This window comes from Acanthaster planci, linkage group LG07, assembly GCF_054643075.1.
Source record: "Acanthaster planci isolate LZ-2023a linkage group LG07, COTS_SCS, whole genome shotgun sequence".
NCBI classification, from domain to species: Eukaryota; Metazoa; Echinodermata; class Asteroidea; order Valvatida; family Acanthasteridae; genus Acanthaster; species Acanthaster planci.
Window position 1 is genome coordinate 21397929 of NC_141783.1, and position 22826 is coordinate 21420754.

At 38.8% G+C, this 22826-nt stretch overlaps 3 protein-coding genes across 7 annotated transcripts in view; all 3 read left to right on the forward strand.

Annotated features, from left to right (window-relative positions):
* The window catches only part of LOC110990343 (DNA-dependent protein kinase catalytic subunit-like), a 36851-nt gene extending 35565 nt beyond the window's left edge, over positions 1-1286 (forward strand). Inside the window, exon 21 of the mRNA XM_087139287.1 lies at positions 1197-1286. Coding sequence (XP_086995413.1) covers positions 1197-1286 — 90 coding nt within the window. The remainder of the gene's footprint in view (positions 1-1196) is intronic.
* The window catches only part of LOC110990345 (DNA-dependent protein kinase catalytic subunit-like), a 70078-nt gene continuing 48493 nt past the window's right edge, over positions 1242-22826 (forward strand). For 2 of the 5 annotated variants that reach the window (XM_087139065.1, XM_087139066.1), the window contains exons 1-19: positions 1242-1405; positions 1979-2037; positions 2306-2389; positions 3613-3888; positions 4676-4803; positions 5622-5716; positions 6109-6211; positions 11201-11334; positions 11792-11861; positions 12308-12495; positions 13901-14145; positions 14478-14600; positions 15516-15610; positions 15925-16069; positions 17371-17529; positions 18305-18546; positions 21062-21197; positions 21781-21938; positions 22588-22690. In XM_087139065.1, the coding sequence (XP_086995191.1) occupies positions 1384-1405; positions 1979-2037; positions 2306-2389; positions 3613-3888; positions 4676-4803; positions 5622-5716; positions 6109-6211; positions 11201-11334; positions 11792-11861; positions 12308-12495; positions 13901-14145; positions 14478-14600; positions 15516-15610; positions 15925-16069; positions 17371-17529; positions 18305-18546; positions 21062-21197; positions 21781-21938; positions 22588-22690 (2565 nt within the window). In that variant the 5' untranslated portion in view covers positions 1242-1383. Of the gene's footprint in view, positions 1406-1978; positions 2038-2305; positions 2390-3612; positions 3889-4675; positions 4804-5621; positions 5717-6108; positions 6212-9393; positions 9533-11200; positions 11335-11791; positions 11862-12307; positions 12496-13900; positions 14146-14477; positions 14601-15515; positions 15611-15924; positions 16070-17370; positions 17530-18304; positions 18547-21061; positions 21198-21780; positions 21939-22587; positions 22691-22826 lie in introns of those variants that run through there. The other 3 variants (XM_087139067.1, XM_087139068.1, XM_087139069.1) reach the window with 3 other exon arrangements.
* LOC147798701 (uncharacterized) lies at positions 6219-9500 on the forward strand. Its single transcript, XM_087139086.1, has 2 exons — positions 6219-8345; positions 8960-9500. The coding sequence occupies exons 1-2, from the start codon at positions 8251-8253 to the stop codon at positions 9498-9500; spliced, it is 636 nt and encodes a 211-aa protein (XP_086995212.1). The 5' UTR covers positions 6219-8250.

Here is a 22826-nt window from a genome sequence, read left to right on the forward strand (position 1 = left end):
GTGAAGTGAAAAGATTCCAATCAAACATGCCAAAATGACAAATAAAAAAGCAAAGAAAACTTCTAAGAAATGTAGAAGGGCTGCGTAGCACCGTGATCAGAATATAGACAAGAATACACGTATAATATAAAATCAGTGCTCTGGAATATGTGATTGCCAAGCTTTCGGTAACTGAGTACCTTCTTCAGGGCAAGCAGATTATAGCCAACTTCTTTGTAGTAACACATTAAAACAGATGGCATTTTAATCACCACTTCCTAGCCAGGCTAAATAATTAACAGGGGAGAACCTGCATGCAAGGAATGTGATTTAAATTATGTAATAAAAAATTGACAATTGAACAGGATTTTAGATGACCAAACATTATTGTAAGTGCCTTATAGTTTGAATTCTAAAACCTCACAATGAATGGATATAACAGATTGAATGAATGAAATAAATCAGCCTCTGCAGACTGTAAGAACCAAGCAAATAAAAATTTATGAGGATAAATAGATTTGAACAAAAGTCAATTTAAAGAAAATACATGAAACAATGAAATTAGAGTTTGGTGGATTACTTTCCTCACACCTGAGCTGAACCCAAGCCTAAAAACTGTGCATGTTAAAACCAAAAAGAACAGTACATACACAATTCAGCAAAGGACAATTGTGGATGTACAAACTCCATTTATCAAAATTCAGCTATCAAAAAGATGCCTCCCCAAGTCATGGAATTTAAATGTCCTTAGGTGCAGGAACTCTGTGGGTTGTGTTGACTGTTCAGAGGTGCACTACACAGTCCCCTCCATTGTCCATCGGGCCCACTGGAGATTCATTATCCACACCACCACTCCTCAATGAACCCTTCAATGAAGTTACAAGTAGGGGTGATGGTGCAGACTAATGAACACACAAGCATAAATAATCAATCTTAATTGAAGCCTCTACCTCCAGCCCTATTAAAATGGGAATAAAAAAGAGCATGGGACTCTGTGCATCAATACCTATGTGCATGTAGCCTATATGAAACGATGAAGTACTCTGGTGAAGTAATAAGAACGAAATACAGCGTATTCTCATGTAAACTGAAAGTTGCAGTTGAGAGAAATAATTAACTGATCAGTTTACCTTACTGATGAATCTCTAATTTTTGAGAGAAAATAAAACAAATGATTTTTAGATTTTCTTAACCTGTTCGAATATATGTTTTTACAGACCCAAGACTCACCCTTACGCAGTGTTCAGCTTCGTATCCTGCACCTTTTGGGATCACTTCCTTTTGGGATCACTTGGTGGTCAGACTAATGCATACCTTCTAGAGACAAGTGCTGAAGAGATTGCCAAAGTGGCCGTAGCTTGGGACACCCAACCAAGATTACAATTTGCTGTTCCATTTGTTGACATGAAGCCAAACATTGACCTGGGTGAGACAGATGTGATTTGAAAAGTGCTACTTGTTGCTTAGTACTCTTGTGCAAGATGTCAAGAGCAATGTGTTTAATAACCATATGCAGTCAACTCTTGTCGTAAAGAACAATATTATAACAACATTCAGTTACACAAACAGATTTCAGGAATCCAGACTTCTTAAATTCGTATGCTTTTCTTTATTTTTCCATTTTTTTATAACAAAATCCTGGTTACAACAAAGTAATTTTTCTGGTCCCTGCAACTTTGTTATGATGAGAGGACTATAACAAGGTCAAACAAATCTTCACTCTTAGGGATTAATATACATTTGAGAATCAACATATACCAGGAAAGATGACTGTCAAATTAAAGTCCGTCTTTGATCTCAGTACTTGAAAATCAGGGGGTATATCCTGACAGAGCTAATGTGTTTGTGTGTGCTATTTTTTCTAATGTCTTAGAAGTTTTTTAAATCTCAGAGTTTTCCTCTGCTTGATGAGGTGGGAGATTTTACCTGCACATAAAGTTGTTACTAAAACCGCACTTTTGCATTGCTAAAATTTGTCGTTTTATATCTAAATTTTCAGATCGATATCTGCCAAGGGTTGTTGAACTTGCTTTGACATCAGGTGATCGACAGACAAAAGTAGGTATTGCTAGAATTTTGTCACAATACTTCTTCCGGACTTGGATGCTCCATTTTGTTGGTTTTTCGTATTCTTGTTTGAATGGATTCTTTCAAAGTTTGTTACAGTGTATTCAGCATACTTTGTCATTTGAATACTGCAAGGTTTATTATATTTGTCCGTTGTGTATTGAAACTTAACCTACATCACTGTGGCCAACAAATGCTGTAGTTTCTTGTCATTGCTAACAGTTTAAAAACTTCTTCACACTTAAAAAAAAAACTGCAGGTAGCTGCGTGCGAGTCATTACATACCCTGGTTCTTTTTATGCTTGGAAAAGGAACACAACAGCCAGAACAGAGACAAGCAAAGGTGAGCGTTTGTCACATACCGGTAGTTTTCGAAAACAAGTGAGTTCTGTCATGAACTGAGACAAACAAGCTAAAAACAAACAAAACAAAATTTAAACAAAATTTCTTTAAATTTCAAATTGTACGTAAATTAACTTGAAATTATATACAATTTTTATAATGTAAATGAAAGAAATTCAGAGGAGTCTTTCAAATCAACATAGTGGATCGAAATTCAGTAACGCATCAGTTCAGAAACATATTAATTTGATTTTGTATCAAAATTATCAGTCTGACACATGGAGCACCACTCAACTTTTTACGGTATGTCCCTGAAAACATGCTTTCACCTAGAGAATAAAACTTTGAAATTAGGTGCGCCAAACAAATACCATAAGAAGAGAAAGCAAATTGTTTATGAGGGGCATTTTCCTACTTCACTGTCGAATGAAAAAGATAAATAAAACTTGTTGCATAAATAGTACAAAGTGTGGTAAACCACATCAGTTCATGGTGGGTCACGAAAACGAGCGTAAAACAAACGAACCTGAAATACAAGAACTCGCAAAAATATCTTAGGAATGAAAACAGTGGAAAATATTTGGCAATAGATATGTGTCAAACATTTTGTGAGGCCAGCTGCAATAATTTCCATCACATTCCATGCTTTTCTTGCTGGCAATTCCATATACTACGAATACATGCAACACCAATAACTTGAACATGTTCTTCTCTTTGTCGTCTGGAGCAAAGAGTAACATTTCTTTCTGATCGTGGGTATTGTTTCATCATGTGTTTTCCATTTTAAGGCCATTCAGTCTTTTATGCAATTGGCCAACTTTTTCCCTATGGCCTTCCTGCAATTGGCCTTGTCCGCAGCATCCCTCACCTTGCCTCTAAGCAATCCCATGTCATCGGAAAAGGAGTTCTGCCACAATTATTTAACTGTCAGAAGTTGTAAACTGTTGTGCTTTTCAATATTAAAGGAGCACTACATGAAACAAAACACACATTATGTACATTTTGATCTGATGCAGTCTATCTCTAGGAACAACCTTAATCTATCCATGTTGGAATTCCATAGTAATAATTTAGTACCCTGCAGTTGAATGTCCATTCTTGCAACATTCTACAACGTTGAACTTGATATCTTAATTTGTGAACAAAATCAAAAGCAGTGGACGTCTAATACTCTACAATTGATTTATAATTTCGGTTTTTTTGGCATTCCCAATATACTTCCAGAGTCCCATGCAGCATTTGTATCGTCGTGTCTTTCCTGCCCTCTTCCGTCTTTCTTGTGATGTGGAGCAAGTTGCTAGGCAACTCTTTGAACCTCTTGTCATGCAGTTGATTCACTGGTTTACTGGTAACAAGAAGTTTGAAAGTGAAGAGACTACAGCACTACTAAATGCCATGTTAGATGGTGTCATTCATCCAACTGACACCTCACTAAGGGATTTCTCAGCTCGTTGTCTGAAAGAATTCCTGAAGTGGTCTATCAAGCAAACATCAAAGAAAGTAAGATAAGATGTTGTTAGATGCCAGTACAAAATGAAATCCGAGGTTGATATTTTTGTTCTGGTTGCGTAAATTGCATGTCAAATCAAAGAGTCCCATTTTCCATTATGCAGTAAGAAGGAAGTAATGAGAAATTATTTTTTGCAGGTCTTTTTTTGTTGAAATTGCTCCATATTCTTCAGTGTTGCTGAATTTTTTATATGCAGATTGCCCTATGCAAAAGATCTGTTCCACAATTAAACTGGATTTGAACTGAAAAATAATGTATATAACGGGTTTTGCCCTTACCCAACGTATATTAATAAGCACTGTATGCTCAGTGCTTGTCCGAGAGCTTGCGAAAAAACCTCAAGAGCTTATTCAGGTGGGACTCGAACCCACAACCTCCTATCTACTAGTGCAGATGTCTTAACCACCCGACCACCGAGCTTGCTGGGGGTAAGGGCAACACCCATTATACATGTATAAATTAACATCTCCCCAGCGCAAAAATACATCTTGAATATAGTTCGCGGTACCCGCTGCTTCACTTGACTGGGACCGGCCAGCCGACCCCAGCAAGCTCGGTGGTCGAGTGGTTGAGACATCTGCACTAGTAAGCAGGAGGTCGTGGGTTCGATTCCCAGCCAAGTAAGCTTGTGAGGTTTTTCGCAAGCTCTCGGACAATCACTGAGCATACAGTGCTTATTAATATACGTTGGGTAAGGACAAGACCTGTTATATAAATTAACATCTCCCCAACACAAAAAATACATCTTGAAAAATAATGGTTTACCAATTTTTCTAGCAACAAGAAAAGAGCCCCATTAATACAAAGTCCCTTCTGAAGCGTCTGTATAGCATGGCATTACATCCAAGCAGTTTCAAGAGACTTGGTGCTGCGCTGACTTTCAACCATATATACACGGTATTTCGGTAAGTAACAAAGAGCAGAACTGTATTATTTTCATTTCATTATTCATCACGGAGATACAATGGCATGGTCACGCCAAGGTCCTAATAATAAGAAGGTATACATGGTATACATGGTATACATCAGTAATTGTTCCCTGACATGTCAGCCATCAAAAAGGATCAACGTCCAAAAATTTCAAATTTAGCAGGGAAATATTTAAATGTTTGCTTAAAAATACTTAGAATCTAGTCAGACCAGTTGCAAAGGGTTTGTGCACAGTGTCGGGTGATATCTATGTATAGAACTCTTTCCAAATAACAGCATCAATTTCCACTAATTGTACCATAGTGATAAAATGATGAAGGAAATAGTGTAATGAAACAGAAGGGTGTGATTGCAATGCAAATAGTTTCAATATGCTAAAATGAATGTTGTCAGAAAGTGTCAGCGATCTTTAAATTAGGGAAAGAAAATGTGGCAGAAAATGACAAAGAATGTTTGTGACGGTGTTTATGTATTGGGTCAGAGGAACAATATAAGGTCCTTTTAATAGAGGTTTATGCATCCTCAGAGGTCAAAACTTTGGTATCACTGGGATAGACTCTGGTAAACCTTTTGTGCATTCTTTGAAACTAAATTTGAATAACAAAAACAGCCTCTGAGACACTATGGAGATGCTAGCAGTGCATAACCTGCAGACTAAATGTGTTCCTGAAGTGGAATTTGTTTCAAATATTTCTTGAGCCACACCCATGAAATCACAACATAATAATATTGACTTGATATGAGTCATTGTCATGTGAATCATAATATCAAGTTATTAATTTTTCATTTGTAGTGAGGAAGATTCTTTGATTGATCAGTTTGTCTGTGAAATCCTGGTTACTTTCGTGAACAGCTTGGCGTTGGCTCACCACGATGACAAATCACTTGGTAAGCTTCATACTACATTAAGACCTGTTATGCTTAACAGTGATTTCAAAGTACCTGAAATCTATATGCCAAGTTGGAGATATTACAGCCTAGCTATTGTTCATTGACATTGGGTTTTATGTTCCATCGAGGAGAAATTGTATAAATAAAGGTTCATTGAATGAATAAATCATCATTCTATATCATTTCCTTGTATTTTGGGAATTGAGGTAAATATCTTATTTTCTACAATGTAAATAATAACAGAGGGAAACGTACAAAATCACTTTACATTGATACTTTAATATACTTATTTTGGTATTTTTTAAGGGTGGAGATTGTTGCAAATATTTCAGAGTCAAATCAAATCACAGATTTCGTGAAATTTTTATCATATTTACTTTCAAATGTAGGAACTCAACTGCACGGTGTGGAAGTCTTGAATCATCTTGAAAGAATCATCAGAGTCAAGGCAGATATGCTGAACAAAGAGAGTAAGATCCGACGAATTCCAAGGTAGGAGTCACAAAACTCTCCTTTGCGTATTACAAGGTTAGTTGATTAGTTATGCCCATTACCCCTTCTTGAGTGTAGGCTGCCCACAAGAGTCCTCCAAAGCCCTCATTTTTGTGCTTTCACCTCCATCTGTCTCCATGTGAGACCCATCTTTGTGGTATCTGACCGGAGTTCCCATCACCAGGTGTTTCTCACCTTGGCTCTTTTTCCTCTCTCTTTGGGGATTTCACATCAGGACCTGTCTGGCAGTACTTGATACTGGTTTTCTCAGTGTGTGCCCAATCCAAGCTCTTCTTTTTTTCCCTATTTTCTTTTGTGCTCGCAATTGTTGCGTTCTCTTCCATAAGTCAGTGTTGCTGATCTTTCCTGGCCAGTAGATTTTGAGGATTCATCTCAGGCAACTGTTGATGAATATCTAGACCTTGTTTATGGTTTTTTTTGTCATCCTGCATGTCTCAGCACCGTAAAACAGCACAGACTTCACATTTGAGTGAAAAAGCTTGATTTTTCGTTTGCTGGAATATTTCTTTGGAATTCCAGATGTTTTTGAGCTGGATGAATGCTAATGTTGCTTTCATTTGCCAGTCCTTGCCTTAACATCTGCTTCAGTGCCACCCAACCTGTCAGTGATGCTTCCCGGATAGGTGGAAGACTCAACTTTCTCCAGTGGGTGCCCGTTGAGTGCCACTGGTTCGGTGCTGGTACTGTTAACGTTCAGGATTTTTGTTTTCCCCCTTTGGATGTTAAGACTAACCTGTGAGGAGTTGTCAACCAGTGTTGATATCTCTTCTTACATTTTTTTATGGCTGTGGTACAATAGTGCCAGGTCATCTGCAGAGTCCAGGCCTTCCAGTTGTGTCCATAGTGTCCACTGGATTCCAGTTCTCTACTGTTCTGTAGTCTTTTTCATTATCCAAATGTTACCAATTACATGTATTTTATTTTAGTTGTGTGAATATTAAAAAGTTCTTCTGTCTTTTTAGGGGACAGTCTTGCAAATGTTTTACTTATTAAAGTATCTGTTTCTGGATAAAATAATAATCCTTCACATTTCAGTCTTCTTTTATCCTTAACCATTGAACCTCCTGCAAATTTTCATTGTAACTATGTTAATCCTTTCCCATACTGTATCAAATTGTCAATCAAACATTAATTTTTTACATGTAATTGTGTGCAAGCTGACTACAAATGAAAATGTTCTATTTGTTTAGATACATGCAGGCAAGTATTTATTCAAGTACATTCATCCATATAGCCATTGTTGTACATTGTAATGTTTCCCATATATTATGTACCTGCCCACTTCATGCAGATGTCTAAATGTGGCAAAGTTCATCACAGAAAAGTAACCTATGGTACACACATGTACTCTTACACATGAAAATAAAGGTATTGCTGAAAAATCCTACCGATACACGTAGGTTGGTGTCATCTCTTATTCCAGGGGGTTTTTGCAGACATTCATCTGTCTCTAACTATGCTACATGTGAAGAGTTCATGCGCATAAACTGACAAACACCATTCTTTCCGAAAACAAACCATGACGACCATTGTATAGTGTGTGGCGCCCTCTATCTGATCATTAAATCTGTTCTGTTGCAAATGCCGACATGTCCTACGTAAAATGCATTGGAATTCTGTGTTTGATTTAGGAAACCGACATGCACTAGTCTACTTTTTTCGCAAAAGCCAATGACTCCATTCATCAAATCAGCGCACCATAAATTAGTCGGGTGATTCATGATAGCGGCCATATAATGGAGGACTTTGATGATATGGATGAGGCAGTGGTCATTTCACCAGTTGGGCGTAAAAAGAGGAACAATCCATGGAATTCTACCCGCTCAAAAAAAAATGCATTTCCTGTGCACATAATGCACATATTGCACGTAATGTGTGCATGGCAGCTTCCCTCTTCAATGAAGATCTGACCTATGCACATAATCAGCTTTACGCGACTGTAGACAAAGTTAAACAGGATACCACCCTGCTTTCTTACATGGATATCAATAAATGTGTGCGGAGGCGATGGAAGGTAGATGATGTTCACAAGAGGAAAGCTACATGTAGGGAAGTTTGACTGTAAACAAGGAGAAAGTGCCATTGTGCAAGGCCTTATTCCTGAGCATTTTCGGTAAGTACATGTATGTTATACATCAGTATCCAGTATAATACCCTTGGGCACAAATCTCATACTAAATGTAATTATATTAAACATTTCAGTAGTATAAATGACTGCAGTCAATGGCATAGCAAGGTCATTTTTATTGGGGGGTTGAAACATTTTGAAAGGGAACTCGCACATCCATGGCCATGCTGATTTGTTGACTGTTTTTCCTCTGGAAACTTGCCCTGTGTATAATTAAATACTGGGAGGGGAGGCTGGTCAAAATCGATGATTGTACACCAGTGGACAATGTTATGATGCTTTTCAGGGCTTCAGTACTTCTGAAAAAAATTGGGGGGACCCTTTCCCTTGCTGCATCTTGCACGTTTGGGTGAGGGCCCCATCAAATATTTCTGAATTATATCTATGGTGGGTATTAGACTGCAAATGGAATGATGGCACACATGTTATTGTATTTTTATGATACAACTCAACCTGTCCTTTTTTCTTATTAGTCCTTTCATTTTATTGTTTCAGGTTTTAAGAAAGATCGGTTGTCAAACATTGCCATTTGTTTTGACATTATGAAGAATCTGGTACTGCCAAAGTCCCCAATCTGACAAACCTTCTATTCGCGGCAGCTCTACCTCTGTTTTTGGTCGGGTTCATCACCGCAGCCGAGGAAATCCACAGGGAAAAGATGACACTCATCTTTACATCTGGCGAGAAAGCCAGAACCGCAAGGACAGTAAAATGGTGGCTTCAGTTTTCTGCCAGCAGATCGGGTCTTTGGGACGATCAAGCAGGAAACAGATTACGGTTCTCCTTCCTGATGATTACGTTGCCATTCTAGCCAAACATGATAATGTACATGTGTATGGTACAGAGTGGAAGTGTCATGATTTCAAGGCAGCAGCAACAGCCCATTGCAAGTCCAAGCGATCCTTCAAGATGTGTGACGCCAAGGTCCTATGCATTGATTCGGATCAAGTCGGCTTCAAGCAGGTGTATGGCAGTGACTTCTGTGAGCATGCTATTCTCAAGATGGGCAGGAAGTGGGGACAATTCAAGCCAGTTGTCACTCCCATGGTCAAATGCGTGAAGCCTGCCAAGAAACATGACGTCCTCAAACTGATTGATGAGATTGGTGCTCCCGACACTGTCCGCGACTTCTATAAATGATGCCTTCGCTGATGTGGGTCAGCATGACATTGGTAAACAGGACCTTGAGGAGAGCAGTGATGAGGACTGAGCAGTCAATGTCAGACTCAGAATGATAGTTTGCTTGCTGAGACTCAAAATGTAATCAGTCATTTTCAGCTTGATGGTCATTGGGTTTTAGTGATGGCCATGTGATGTTTTCATCACTGTAAAAGCACTGAGTACAAGGTTTTATCATATTTTAAGGATTTTAATAATATTCGCCAAGAAGGTCAAAGCTGTATTAATTTGATCTTCTTTAGGTCTAAAGCAACTTGTTTCTCTTGTAGCAAGCAAACTATATGTTCCGTTTTTATACTGCTTGAAACAAACTTTGCCAATCCAGTGAAATATAATCAAACTGATCTATTAGATTCAGTACTGGGATTTGAACAAAGTATTGAATCTTTTCCACTGTCTTTGTAATGTTTCAAATGGGGTATAGACTGATAGTTTTGCTGCTTAATGTTTAACTTTCAAAATACGATTAGTGTGACTAAACTTATGACCCCAATCTAACATTGATGACTTTGTTAAAATTTACAAACAATGATTCCCCTCCTTCGTGTCACGTTCCTCTCCAGCAAGATTGATTCATGATTGTTCCCTTGTGCTTTTCATTCAGTAACAAGGCACCAATTTATCCTCCCTCCACATACCCGCGCACAGCAAAGTACAGCATAACATTTTTGATGACAGTATAGGCCAAACATGTTGTTCTTGTTTGACATGCGTGAATGGATTGCAACAGAGTCTTGACCTGCAAATCCTGAAGTCAGTGATTCCCATCCATTCCTCCTGTCTGTAGAACAACTGAGGTCTGAACAATGCACTAGTCAATACCTGGATTGATTTAATATGAATTTTTTTTATTTAAGTGCCCAGCAAAGTCCTAGCATGGGTAGCGTTTTTGTGCAATGTATGATCGACATCCTTATTTCCGAAGTGTATAATCCAAAAAGGAGGATACAATTTCAATGTTGGCTAGTTGAGAATCTAAGCCAAGACAATCCAGTCGTACACATGATTCATAGGCGAATGCAGAATTTTTTAAGGGGGGGCTAAAGTAAAAATTTCAATAATAAATTTTAAAAAAGAGAAAAGACAAAGAAACCAAATTATTCATATAAAAAATAACTTACTACGGCTATGGCACTCCCCTCCGTTTTCTCCTTTTTTTTTCTTTTCTTTTTTTTTTCTTTTTTTAGCAATTTGTGAGGGGGACTATAGCCCCCCTCAGCCCCCCCATCCACCAATGTGATTGTTGATCCAACTCTGTAGATTGATTAATCTTTAATAACCATCTTAATGCTTGCCATTTTTAACTTGTTTATGCACTTTCAAACCAATTTTGGATTGTAAAAAACTGCTCCCTGGATTTGTCTGGTTTTTTAGGCCAACAAATAGAATAAAAAAACATGTTTTCAATGTTTTGAATAAATATAGATTTTTAAATTTTGTCCTCTGTTCACTTGACGTGTATAGATTCAGAAGCACCCCACTTAGAATTGATAGGTCTGACCCAGAAAGCAACAACAAAAGCCATCTTTTACAAACAATGACCAATTTGAATTTATCTGTTTTTGCATCTGAACTTTTCATGTATTTATCTGGACGTTGCATATACTGTATACTTCCCGTTAAGACATCTGTCCCTAATCAAGCTACGTCTCCCATTACAGGGAGTTTCCTGCAGGTGTTTGTCCTACACTCAGCATGCTTGTTATCTGGTTGCTTCGTCAATGTGGGCGTGCCCAAACAGAATGCAGACATCAGTGCATGATACTTATCTACAAGATTACTCCTCTACTGCCAGGTACCGGAATATGTACCGGAACATGAGAGACGGGACAACTTGTGGCATGTTTTTGTGTAGTATTTTTCAAATCTTTAAATTAGGGACTTAATAGAGACAGTAGCTTTTTTCACTCTGTAAGAATTAATCCCCACATCTCTAGCATTTGTTTGTACACTGCTGTCAAACAGTACTAAAATTGGCACCATACTTGTAGGTGCCCCTACTCATTTTTTCTGATGAAATACACTGTTTCTATGAAAGCTCCTGCAGTATTTATGTTGTTCAGTCAGTCTATAAGTGCTACCCATTTTTGTTGATAGAGTTCTTGTATATGGGAAAAAATTTGTTGTATAGTCTTTGAAGCATAAGTAAAGTATTTACATCAGTACTGGCAAAAACATTTTAAGAAAAACAAGTGTAAAACTGAAATAGCCAAATTTCCTTGTTTTAAGAAGATTTCAAATATTTTATTCAGGTCACAATACACCGCAGACATGGATGCAGAACACGCTGAAAGAAAAAGGGCCAGACTATTTTGTATCTAGGTAAAGTCCTGTTACTTCTAGTAGAGATTGTGTCTTGAGAATGTTCACAGTTTCAATGAATTTCTTGTAGTGAGAGTGGCATTTGTTTTACATTTGACAAGAAGTGTTGTCTGAAAAATTGCATTTTGTTTCTTGATTCATGCCAGAGACAAACCATTTATCAAACAAAAGTCCTTTCCTTGATGAGCTCATGTGTGATGTCTTATAATGTGAGATGAGTTCATGTTTACATGTATTTCCTGTAGTCACTCAGACTGTAGGGATGTGACTTATCACAAGAACATGGTAACCAAGAGTCTGAGAAGCCTCAAATGCTAGTAAGATCAGGCCTACAGTCTAGGCAGAAGGATTGCTGCCTGTTTTTAACATCCCCACATTTCAAGCGTGTATACTTGCAGTCGGGGCATTGTTTCTTTACCTCAGTTCTTGCTTGTGTCCTATTTCAGATTTGAAGGTGGTGGAGTGAAAGCAGCAAGCCGTAGTGGTATCAGCAAATATCCCACCCTGTCTACCATGGGTCAGCCTTTCTCTGTCAAACTTGCTTGTTCTTGGTTTGACCATCTTCTGGCAGCTCTGGACTGTTACACATGGGTCTTTGGAGAGAAACTTCTGTCACCATCAGTTGTATATACAGGTGAGTATTTAACAAGAATGGTTGGGGAGTAGGGCTCATTTCTTGGTTGGAGGGATAATTAGGTAAAGAGAAGCTTCAGTCACCATCAGTTGTATATACAGGTGAGTAATTAACAAGAATGGTTGGGGAGTAGGGCTAATTTCTTGGGTGGAGGGATAATTAGATGAAGGGAAGCTTCTGTCACCATCAGTTGTATATACAGGTGAGTAATTAACAGGAGTGGTTGGGGAGTAGGGCTCATTTCTTGGGTGGAGGGATAATTAGATGAAGGGAAGCTCTGTCACCATCAACCGTATAAACATTTGAATATTTAACAAGTATTGTGGGAGTAGGGCCCATTTCTTGGGTGAAGGGATAATTAGAGGAAGAGAGGTTCTGTCACAATCAACCGTATATACAGGTGAGTATTTAACAAAGATGGTTTGGGAGTGGGGCCCATTTCTTGGTTGAGGGATAATTAGATGAAGGGAAGTTCTGTCACAATCAACCGTATATACAGGTGAGTATTTAACAAAGATGGTTTGGGAGTGGGGCCCATTTCTTGGTTGAGGGATAATTAGATCAAGGGAAGTTCTGTCACAATCAACCGTATATACAGGTGAGTATTTAACAAAGATGGTTTGGGAGTGGGGCCCATTTCTTGGTTGAGGGATAATAAGATGAAGGGAAGTTCTGTCACAATCAACCATATATACAGGTGAGTATTTAACAAAGATGGTTGGGGAGTGGGGCCCATTTCTTGGGTGAAGGGATAATTAGATCAAGGGAAGTTCTGTCACAATCAACCGTATATACAGGTGAGTATTTAACAAAGATGGTTGGGGAGTAGGGCCCACTTCTTGGATGAGGGATAATTAGATGAAGGGAAGTTCTGTCACAATCAACCGTATATACAGGTGAGTATTTAACAAAGATGGTTGGGGAGTGGGGCCCATTTCTTGGTTGAGGGATAATAAGATGAAGAGAAGCTTCTGTCACCACCAGTTGTATGTACATGTACAGGTGCTTATTTAACAATGATTGTTGGGGCGTAGTACCTATTTCTGGGTTAGAGGATTTATACCTTAGCCACTGAAGTGAAATTTCTGTCATCACCAACTGTATACATATGTAAGTATTTAATAGCAATGGTCAGGGTGTAGTGCCCAGTTTTGTGTTTGAGGGATAATACTTCGGTCATTGATCAAGCGAAGCTTCTATCAAGTCAATACCCGGTATTTAACCAGGATGGTTAGGGAGTAATGCCCACTTTTGAAGTCCTGTCATCCATTGAGTTATGTAGTTTAGGTGCTTTTTCAGCCAAAGAGGCTAGCAAAACAATGATCTTTCATTTGGTTTATGTAGCCCCTGAACACTTGTAAGTCCTTAACTGTTTTATCGCCAGTTTCCTTTTCTGTCCTTTAAGCTACAGCAAGAAGACCCTCAGTTCTCTTCCAGTCACTTCAATACTTCTTATCCAGCTTGAGTCTCCTTGACATTACTGGAGCTGCTCGTGGTATTGAGTATGGTGGGTCTAAGACTTCTGCCTTTCACCAAGTCTTTACTCCCAGAGAGTCTGAGGAGTATAACCAAGAGAAGTGCACAGTGATTGTCAGACTGTGGGATTTCTTGACTGTGCTTTTAGAGAACTATGCTAGTGACGCTGTCAAGGTAAGTATTGTTTCGGTATTTACATGTACATCAAAGGCTGCTAAGGTAGAACAAATTTTTGGATCGTGAAATTTCCTCTAGAAAGATTTATGAAAACATTAATTTCAAAATGTGACATGCACCTTGTTGTTGCGAACTAGTAATACATGCTCTTGAGATATATACAAAACGTGATACTATCCACCCAGTTTTATCACCATCATGCTAACATTAATTTGTTAATGACATTTTGGAAAATGTTTTTCATATTCCAGAGAAGATAGTTTAAAATTGCAGTCCTGAAATTGTTAATCGGTCCATGAGAATATTTCTATTGCTTCTTTTATTTGCAGGTTATTCCCAAGTCCATTTGGCAAGATAGCTTGTTTGATCTAGTTGTTACTTGCATTCTCCAACCAACTGTGGTTGGATTCAATATGGCTGACGTGGAAATCATGAACAACTTACCCAAAACGGTAAAATTTAGTCTCTGCAGAGTTATAGTTGATTTTACGTTTATTTTAAGGTTTAAAAGAATTCTCTTTTTTCCCTCTAGATATGAAAGTGAATTTGCAAAATGCCCATCAAGGATTTGCCTGCTTTAACCACTACCAGCCGGGGACTCCGAAATTGGAGCCTTATGGTTTATATGTGTGGCCGGGGTCTCCGAACTCGGACAAAGGAAACAGGGCCCTGTAACAAAAGACCGTACTCCGAACAAAAGACCTGGCTGCTGGGCATTACCGGCATTTTTCACTCTCAAAAGTGGTGATAATCCAGCGTTATTTCGAAACCGTATACCAGGGTTTGGGGCATTTAGAGCAAGCGGATTACCACCGGGGACAAAAGCTCTTCACCACCGCAGCGATGAGCCACACAGCAACGCTGCATGCTAATCTGGCCCCTATTGAAAAGAGGTCAGCAGTGCACTGAGCCAGGTTCGTGAACAAAAGACAGTTGTATAACACCGCACAATCTGGGCTCTGTTTACAAGGCTGCAGGCCTGGCTGAAATATTCGGGCGTCAATGAAGGTCACCTGTCAACTTAGAGTAGTACCTAAAGGTTACTCCGTGTGGCTATAAACGGCTGTTAAATGGAATGATGAATTGTTGAAGGATTTTGAAAACGGAAAAAATGATAGTCATGCCGGCCCAGCATCATCAACGTTGAAAAATGCCCTGGCACAAAGTGGTTAAACACAAAGAATCCTGTTACTGAAGATACAGTTCTTATAGTTGGATTAAAAATTAACATGGCCCAGTTTGGCAGTATTTTTCAGTACAATTTATGCTACTCCAGGGTTTGTTTTAAAACATAATGTAACAAGTAGACAAAGGGTACACCTCATAGTTTGATCCACGTGTCATTGTTTTATAACTCTTTCTGGCAGACTAGAAAGCTGTTGAGACTCATGTCAACCCGTCTTCCAGCCAATTTAAGGAACAATCTAAGCAAAGCTGTCACTAGAAGTGTCACCAAAAGCAGGTACTGAGGCTGACAAAAACCCAAAAAAATTGAGGGCTGGAGGATGTTTGAAACATTTGGGTAAAAAGAAATCTGCATCTCAGGCAATACAGGCATTTCACAATAGTGCGCCTCCATGAGTTTGCAATGCATTGGCCAATCACAGTGTACGAATCTGTCAGCCCAATATGCGTTTGAGAAGGGTTAACGTATTCCCTGCAAACTTGTGGAGGCACACTAGTGTAAATCGCCCAAATTAATGATTTGAATGTCTTCCATGTATACAACCTTAACTTTGGGGCTCTGTAAAGAGAGATTTTGATTCTCTTCTGCAGTCATCATGACTTGACAAAACTCCTGCAATCCATGTTCGGCAGAGATGAAGGCTTAACCACTGACCATGGAAAACTGATCCACCTCGTGAAGGGCTATGAGCAGCTACATCAGGCAAACTTACTGTCTGCAGCAACAACAGGCCATGTATAAATTCTTAATATCACCTCTTATTTTATATGATATGACATATGTAGTTTAATATGAATATTGCCATCCTGAATGTTGAATGTCACACTTTCTTGGATTTGAATATTACTGATTGGATATTACTGATTAAAGTAACCATGGACCTTGAATTAAAATGACCTCATCAGTAACACAAGTAATACACTCTTTCGGACATGTACATACATGTACTTCCATCTGTAAAGTAAACAAGGCTTTGTTGCATTGTTATCACATACTCAGTTCCCATGGAAAGACAATATACACTGTGGAATTACTTTTAGGTGTTCTGCACCATACATGTACGTTAAGCATGCAAAGGTCAGCCAAAGAAGATGTGCTTGACTAAAGGGTTTTGCTCTTTCTTGTTTAAATATGTACATGGAGCCCACATAGAAAGTTTCTTAAAAGAGACATACATGTATGAATTTATTAAAGGTGCAGCGTCACTTCTGTGTTTACCTGTCTACCTTTGGTCGTTGACTAATTCTGCTTCAATTGAGTGTGCCATGTTCTACAGTTCTTGTATATTGTAATACAGTCATACAAAAGCCACTAATTATTTGGCTAGATAAAGAAAGCACAATCTTAATTTTGTCCTTCCTTAAAAATCTTAATAGTAATTCAGTTTAATAACTAACATGATGTAAACTATTCTCAAGTTTCGAGAAACCTTATTTTTTTAAAAGTATTTTTGAAATGGGTTGGGATCATTCAGTTCGTTTAGTATATCTAAAGTATTCCATTTCAACAAGGAAGTGGTAGTTCTTACTTAGTGAAGCTAATGAAGTCTTGTCTAATCATTACGTTTTATTCCATTTCAACAAGGAGATGGTAGTTCTTACTTAGTGAAGCCAACAGAGTCTTGTCTAATCATTACTCTCCATTCCATTTCAACAAGGAGATGGTACTGGGTAGTTCTTACTTAGTGAAGCTAATGAAGTCTTGTCTAATCATTACGTTTTATTCCATTTCAACAAGGAGATGGTAGTTCTTACTTTAAGCTAATGGAGTCTTCTCTAATCATGTGGTATTCCATTTCGACAAGGAGGTGGTACTGGGTAGTTCTTACTTAAAGAAGCTAATGGAGTCTTCTCCATACATTTCAGTCTATTTCATTTCTACAGGAAGGTTCCATTTCATGCCCCCTGCAGCTAATAGAAGTTTAGGGAGGGGGAGTTTATTTCCATCCATTCCGTTTCTAGAAGACAGTGGTAGGTCTTTCCACATATAGTTAATGATGTTTTATCTGTTCATTTCCACTGACTCAATTTGTATAGGGAAGTGGCAGTTCTTTTGCGGTGAAGCTTTTCATCACTGTGTTTGACTCTCTCACTACATCAGACGAGGCCGGCAAACTACTGCAGGCTAACTTGACCCCATTGTCTGTAGAGCTAGCAGAAAGTCTGCTTGACTTGGCATTCCTGCTTGGGATTGAGGTTGGTTCTGGAATTTGTTTGATTTCTTAGCATTGTTATCATTTAATAAATCAATACACTAGAATTAGTTAAAACAAGTAAGCTTGAAATGTTTACACCATTGTGTAAGCAAAATGATTAACAGAATACAAAAAGCCAGCAGTTTTTGCTGTACAAACTAATGTTATGTAACATCTTAGTGTTGGTCATGAATATAATACGCTTATTACTATAAAAAGCAAAAATTTAGCCAAATACTGTGTCAACGTGCAGAACATAAATTGTAAATGATGTTAATCGAGACACAAAGGTGCATTTTAAAGGTTTGCATTCACACTGCAGTGATCCTTCAATTATGAAAAGGCCAGTGAAACGAGTAAAAACTTACAGGAACCAACAGGTGTTCCAACCCTTAATTTTGAGCAAAGAAGTAATAATAATAATAATACATTTCTTATATAGCGCATCACATAGCACATCTCGATGCGCTTCACAGTAATATTATGAAATAAAGCAATTAATGAAATAGGCGAGTTTTTAAGTAGCAAAAGTCTTACAGAATCTCATGACGTACTTCGTAAAGGGACGTAAATGAAACATAGAGATCATTGTTAAACTAACTAGAATCTGAAGTATGTGATGAGATTCTGTAGCTACACCTAGAGCTGCTTCATATGAAGCCCTTTATGGGTCACTTGAGATCTTAAATGGCTGCTTCTAAGCTGGAAATATAGCAAAGGGATTGAAACTTGCCAGCAACTTATCCATTAAAATTATTTTACTGAATCTATCACAGGCTAAAATGCTTGTATCCTGCCTACTTGACAAGACTGCACTCTTTAGTGGACGAAGTTCTACCTCCAAAGGTGCTGTCTTCTACACCACATTTAAGACCAAACTAAATGGTGAGATGGCAGTACAAGCACAGAAGGTGATTCCACTGCTGGTTAGAGAAGGTGGTAAAGATGTGACTGTCGTGAGCAGTGTACTCAATGGACTGTTGGATTACTTAACAAGTAGTCGTGAAGTCAGGAGAACGTAAGCTTTTACAAATTAAAATAGTCTACATTGACATAAATCAGCCTTTTGCAAGTTAAATTCAGAATAAAATCTGGTACACTGAGTTCTGTAAATTTATGTGAATGTAACAATTTGAATTGTCCAATTATCCTTTAAACACGGTACACTGAACTCAACACATACAATATTTTGGTAATGTTGCTTGACACAGTGACCTGGATTTCTTTATTACAGATCACTCAACCACCATATTAATTCTTTTAACAAAGCGAGATCTATTGACAATCTTTAACTAAGATACATTCTTGACACAGTTGTCATATCAGTCAAAATCAGTCAAATTTCCCATATGTGTCTGTGTACTGGGGGAAATCAAGTGGAGGGCATTTTTGACTGTTTTTGACTGTTAAAACTGAAGGAGGGTTTTAATAATTTAAGGATAGTATAAGTCCCAATTGTAACAGAATCGTACTGTATGTAATTGACAGTGCATGAACTCATTGTACTGTTGGTTGCCAGATATCAAAACCCAAGGGGAAAAAAGAAAACGTATGCCTGACCCAAGCGAACCAGCTGCAGTCAGGCTAGCAAACAACAAGGTTGAACAGATCCTAAAAAATCAACGCAATTTTGGAATGGAGGTCACAGTGGCGTGCAAGCGTGAAGGCCTCAACCAGGCCAGACCCAGTCTTTATATACCCTCTCTTGACCACTCGACCGTTAATTTTATATAACAAGGATAAATTCAATTCATTCTAATTCACCATGGCGCTCAACCGAATGATTAGACATTTCGATTCCAGAGATGGTGGTCACTATGCAAAAGCTTGCCCCTAACCATGGAGTTCATGTATAGCAACAGTGTCTTTGGTCTGGGCAATTAAAATTGTCATGTTTATATGCAATCAGATACTGGTAATTCAGGGTACCAGATTAAAGTCGCAAAAGGTTTCTTATTCATGGTGACAGACAACTAAGTTGGAAAGCTTGAGGTAGCACCATGCAAGGATACGATCTCTTTTGTGAGTCTGTATGGTTCTGAAAAGAACTGTGAGGAACTCAACATTTCAGACAGTATGCTCTGTCCATCATCAGGAGACTGAAGAGATGCCGACAGAGAGTGGGGCTTATAAGCTGACTGGGAGCACTGGAGTGTGACGGATCCTTCTGTGTAGTCAGATGGAACAAGGATGCAGCTGGTGGATCCACCTGGGTACTGATGCATGTCAGTTCAATGGTCATGGGCTGTGGCGGGGAAGGTTGCCTGGGTATAGGAGACCCATGGGCCCATAGTCCCCCTTCCTGCCATGGGCTTTGTGTTCTTTGATCCTGGTAGGGAGGTCCCTACCAGTCTCTCTGATGAACTCTTTGCCGCACTGGCAGGGGATCTTGTACACACCTGATCGACGTGTGGATCGTGCCTGTCCTTATGGGAAGTCACTATCTCATGGATCTTGAGGGGAGCTGTATGGAACACCTTGAGGTTGTGCTTGCTCAGGATATGCTGGATGTGGTGGGAGGTGCGTCCTAGGAAGGGGAGAGTGGCAGAACTAGGGGCCTTATCTAGTTGGTTTTGGGTATAGGGGACCCTATGGCCGGGAGGGGGACTTAATCTTGGGTCTCGAGTCTTGATCTGCTTGGGCTGATATCCGTTGCATTGGAGTGCCGTGGAGATGTGGTGGAGTTCCTTGTGTAGGTGCTCTTGGTCGCAGATCTTGTAGGCTCGGCGGATGATGACGCCTGCCAGTGTGGCAAAGTGTACATTGGAGAGACTGGTAGGGACCTCCCTACCAGGATCAAGGAACACAAAGCCCATGGCAGGAAGGGGGACTATGAGAAGTCAGCCATTATCAAGCATTCCCACGCCGAAGACCACACCATCAACTGGGAAGAAGCTCACCTCATCTCTTGCATTGAACAGTGGTACCCAAGATGCATTAGAGAAGCCCTGGAAATCTCCAAACACCCCACTGTGCCTCAAGACATCAGCTTCTCCATCAGCGACATCTGGCAGCCCCTGCTCACCTCCCGGTCTGATGGGTCCTCTATACCCTAGGCCCCCCCCCGCCCATGGATTTCCTATACCCAGGCAACCTCCCCGTCACAGCCCATGACCAACTTACATGCATCAGTACCCAGGTGGATCCACCAGCTGCATTCTAGTTCTACCTGACTACACAGAAGGATCCGTCACACTCCAGTGCTCCCAGTCAGCTTATAAGCCCCACTCTCTGTCAGCATCTCTTCAGGCTTCTGACGACGGACAGAGCATACTGTCCGAAATGTTGAGTTCCTCACGGTTCTTTTCAGAACCATACAGACTCACAAAAGAGATTGTATCTTTGCATGGTGATATCGCAAGCTTTCCAACTTAAAAGGTTTCTTGGCGAAGGGTCACTGTAATTATGTTGTCTGTGTATGTTTTGAAACATCATTCCAACAACTTGGATGTTAAACTTGCACTGACGCATTCCATGTCTGATGAACATTTTTTTTTAAAGATTGAAGTGTTTTGTTTAAATTCTGACTATAGGCATGGAATGTCAGTGCACAGTGCCATTCTTACTCAGTGGGATATTCTTATGGGTGGGTTGAAGAAAGGTTGTTCAACTGACTTACAGAGCTTTGCCTTGTTGATGCTGAGGAAACTACTTCAGATTGATGCAAAGGTAAGATAAAACAAGGAAGCCAATTCCTTTTAGCTGAAAGTTTTAACAGAAATCTATGACTAGATTGCTAAGTTGATAGAATGCCATTTTAAAGTGTAATTTTTTTAGAATTTTTTTAACAACTTATGATTCCACTATACATGTATATTGGGCAAATTAAGACTGCTATTATTGTAAAATCAGGATTAATGTCAATTGAGAATCTGTGATTGGATTGCTAAGTTAATATAATTTAAATCCTTCAACACTTCAGTTTTTGTTCATCTTTAAATTACAACATTATGTGAATCTCTAAGCAATTTTCTGCTATAACATAACAGTTTGAATATCTGGGATATTTACAAAACAAAATACTTCAATTGCTTTCTTTATTTTTACCAATTACACATGAATTTTAAGTGTTGCAGTAATGATTTCCATATTTTTAGGATGTTTTTTGGCATTTAATCTTAAAACTGGGTGAAGGCATCTGAGGAGGAGCCCCTCTTGCAGTAACACTACAGCTGATGTAACTTTTTTAAATGACTTGGTGTTTAACTGATGTTATCAATTATTAATGTATACAAATTTATTTGTTGTGCAGTTTGTGAGTGATACAACTCATCCAGTATTTTCATCTGTGCTGGAGGCCTACTCATTCATGCTCACTGATGCATCAACATCCTTGACCTTCAAAGCCCAGGTCATGGACGTTCTATTTTTCTTTACTTCTTTGCCAGATGGTGAGCAAACCAAGTTGAGGTCAGTGAATTCCCCTCATTTACAAGGACTGTTCATAGTGTTTTAGGTGTAAATCGGTTACAGTTTACCCACATGTGACACTAGCTGGGATTTGAGCTGAGTAGATAGAGGCATTTGGTGACAGGATATCCCATTTGCTGGTTTATTCTGCATAAAACTTTGGGAGTGATGAGTCTTCGTCACAAATGAGTATGTAGGAAATACATGAAGAGCAAGACTAACATGTGGGTGCTTCTCTAATTTGAATAATTTATACGTGTAGATAAAGAAATGATTACATACTAAAGTACATGTATACATAGTTTAATCAAAATAAACAGGAGTATTAATTGAACATTTTGTGACCGTCACACTCATATTGCTGGAATATGTCATGTAATAATATTATTTTCAGCTGATAACTTGTAAGTTATCTTGTTATAATGTCAGAAGACATATATTCATCTATGTGTCACCCAAGTTTCTTAGGTAACAGTATTACAGGTTGGAGGACCTGACGTTTGTAGCTTTCATACATGGAATGTATTTTGAGTTTTATACGTGGAAGTCAGTAAGCATGCTTTGTTTTGGAGATCTATTGATACAGATTTTGCAAAATTCATTGCTTAAATCAGTTCAAGGAGATTCACTTCATTTTTTTTTGTTTCAGGTCTGCCCTTGACAGACTTGTTGCTGACAATTTCCCCCTTAACTCGTCAGAGTTTCGGGTTGGAAGTCCCAAATACATTGACTATGTGGGAGCACTGAATAAGGTATTTAGTTTTTCTGTGTTCTTTTTTTCAGTTTGAGCATACAGTCAGCTTAACTTTCAAATGCATGCGATATAGTGCCCTCTGCTTTAACAAAAAGCAGCATGAGTTATGGTTCTTACTTAAAGAAAGCTTCATT

What these genes read in the sequence shown, in the direction of transcription:
- LOC147798701 (XM_087139086.1), top strand. Translation starts at nt 8,251, where the DNA reads ATGATGTTCACAAGAGGAAAGCTACATGTAGGGAAGTTTGACTGTAAA. An exon ending in CTTATTCCTGAGCATTTTCG is followed by an intron (nt 8,346 to 8,959) that starts GTAAGTACATGT and finishes TATTCGCGGCAG; the next exon opens with CTCTACCTCTGTTTTTGGTC.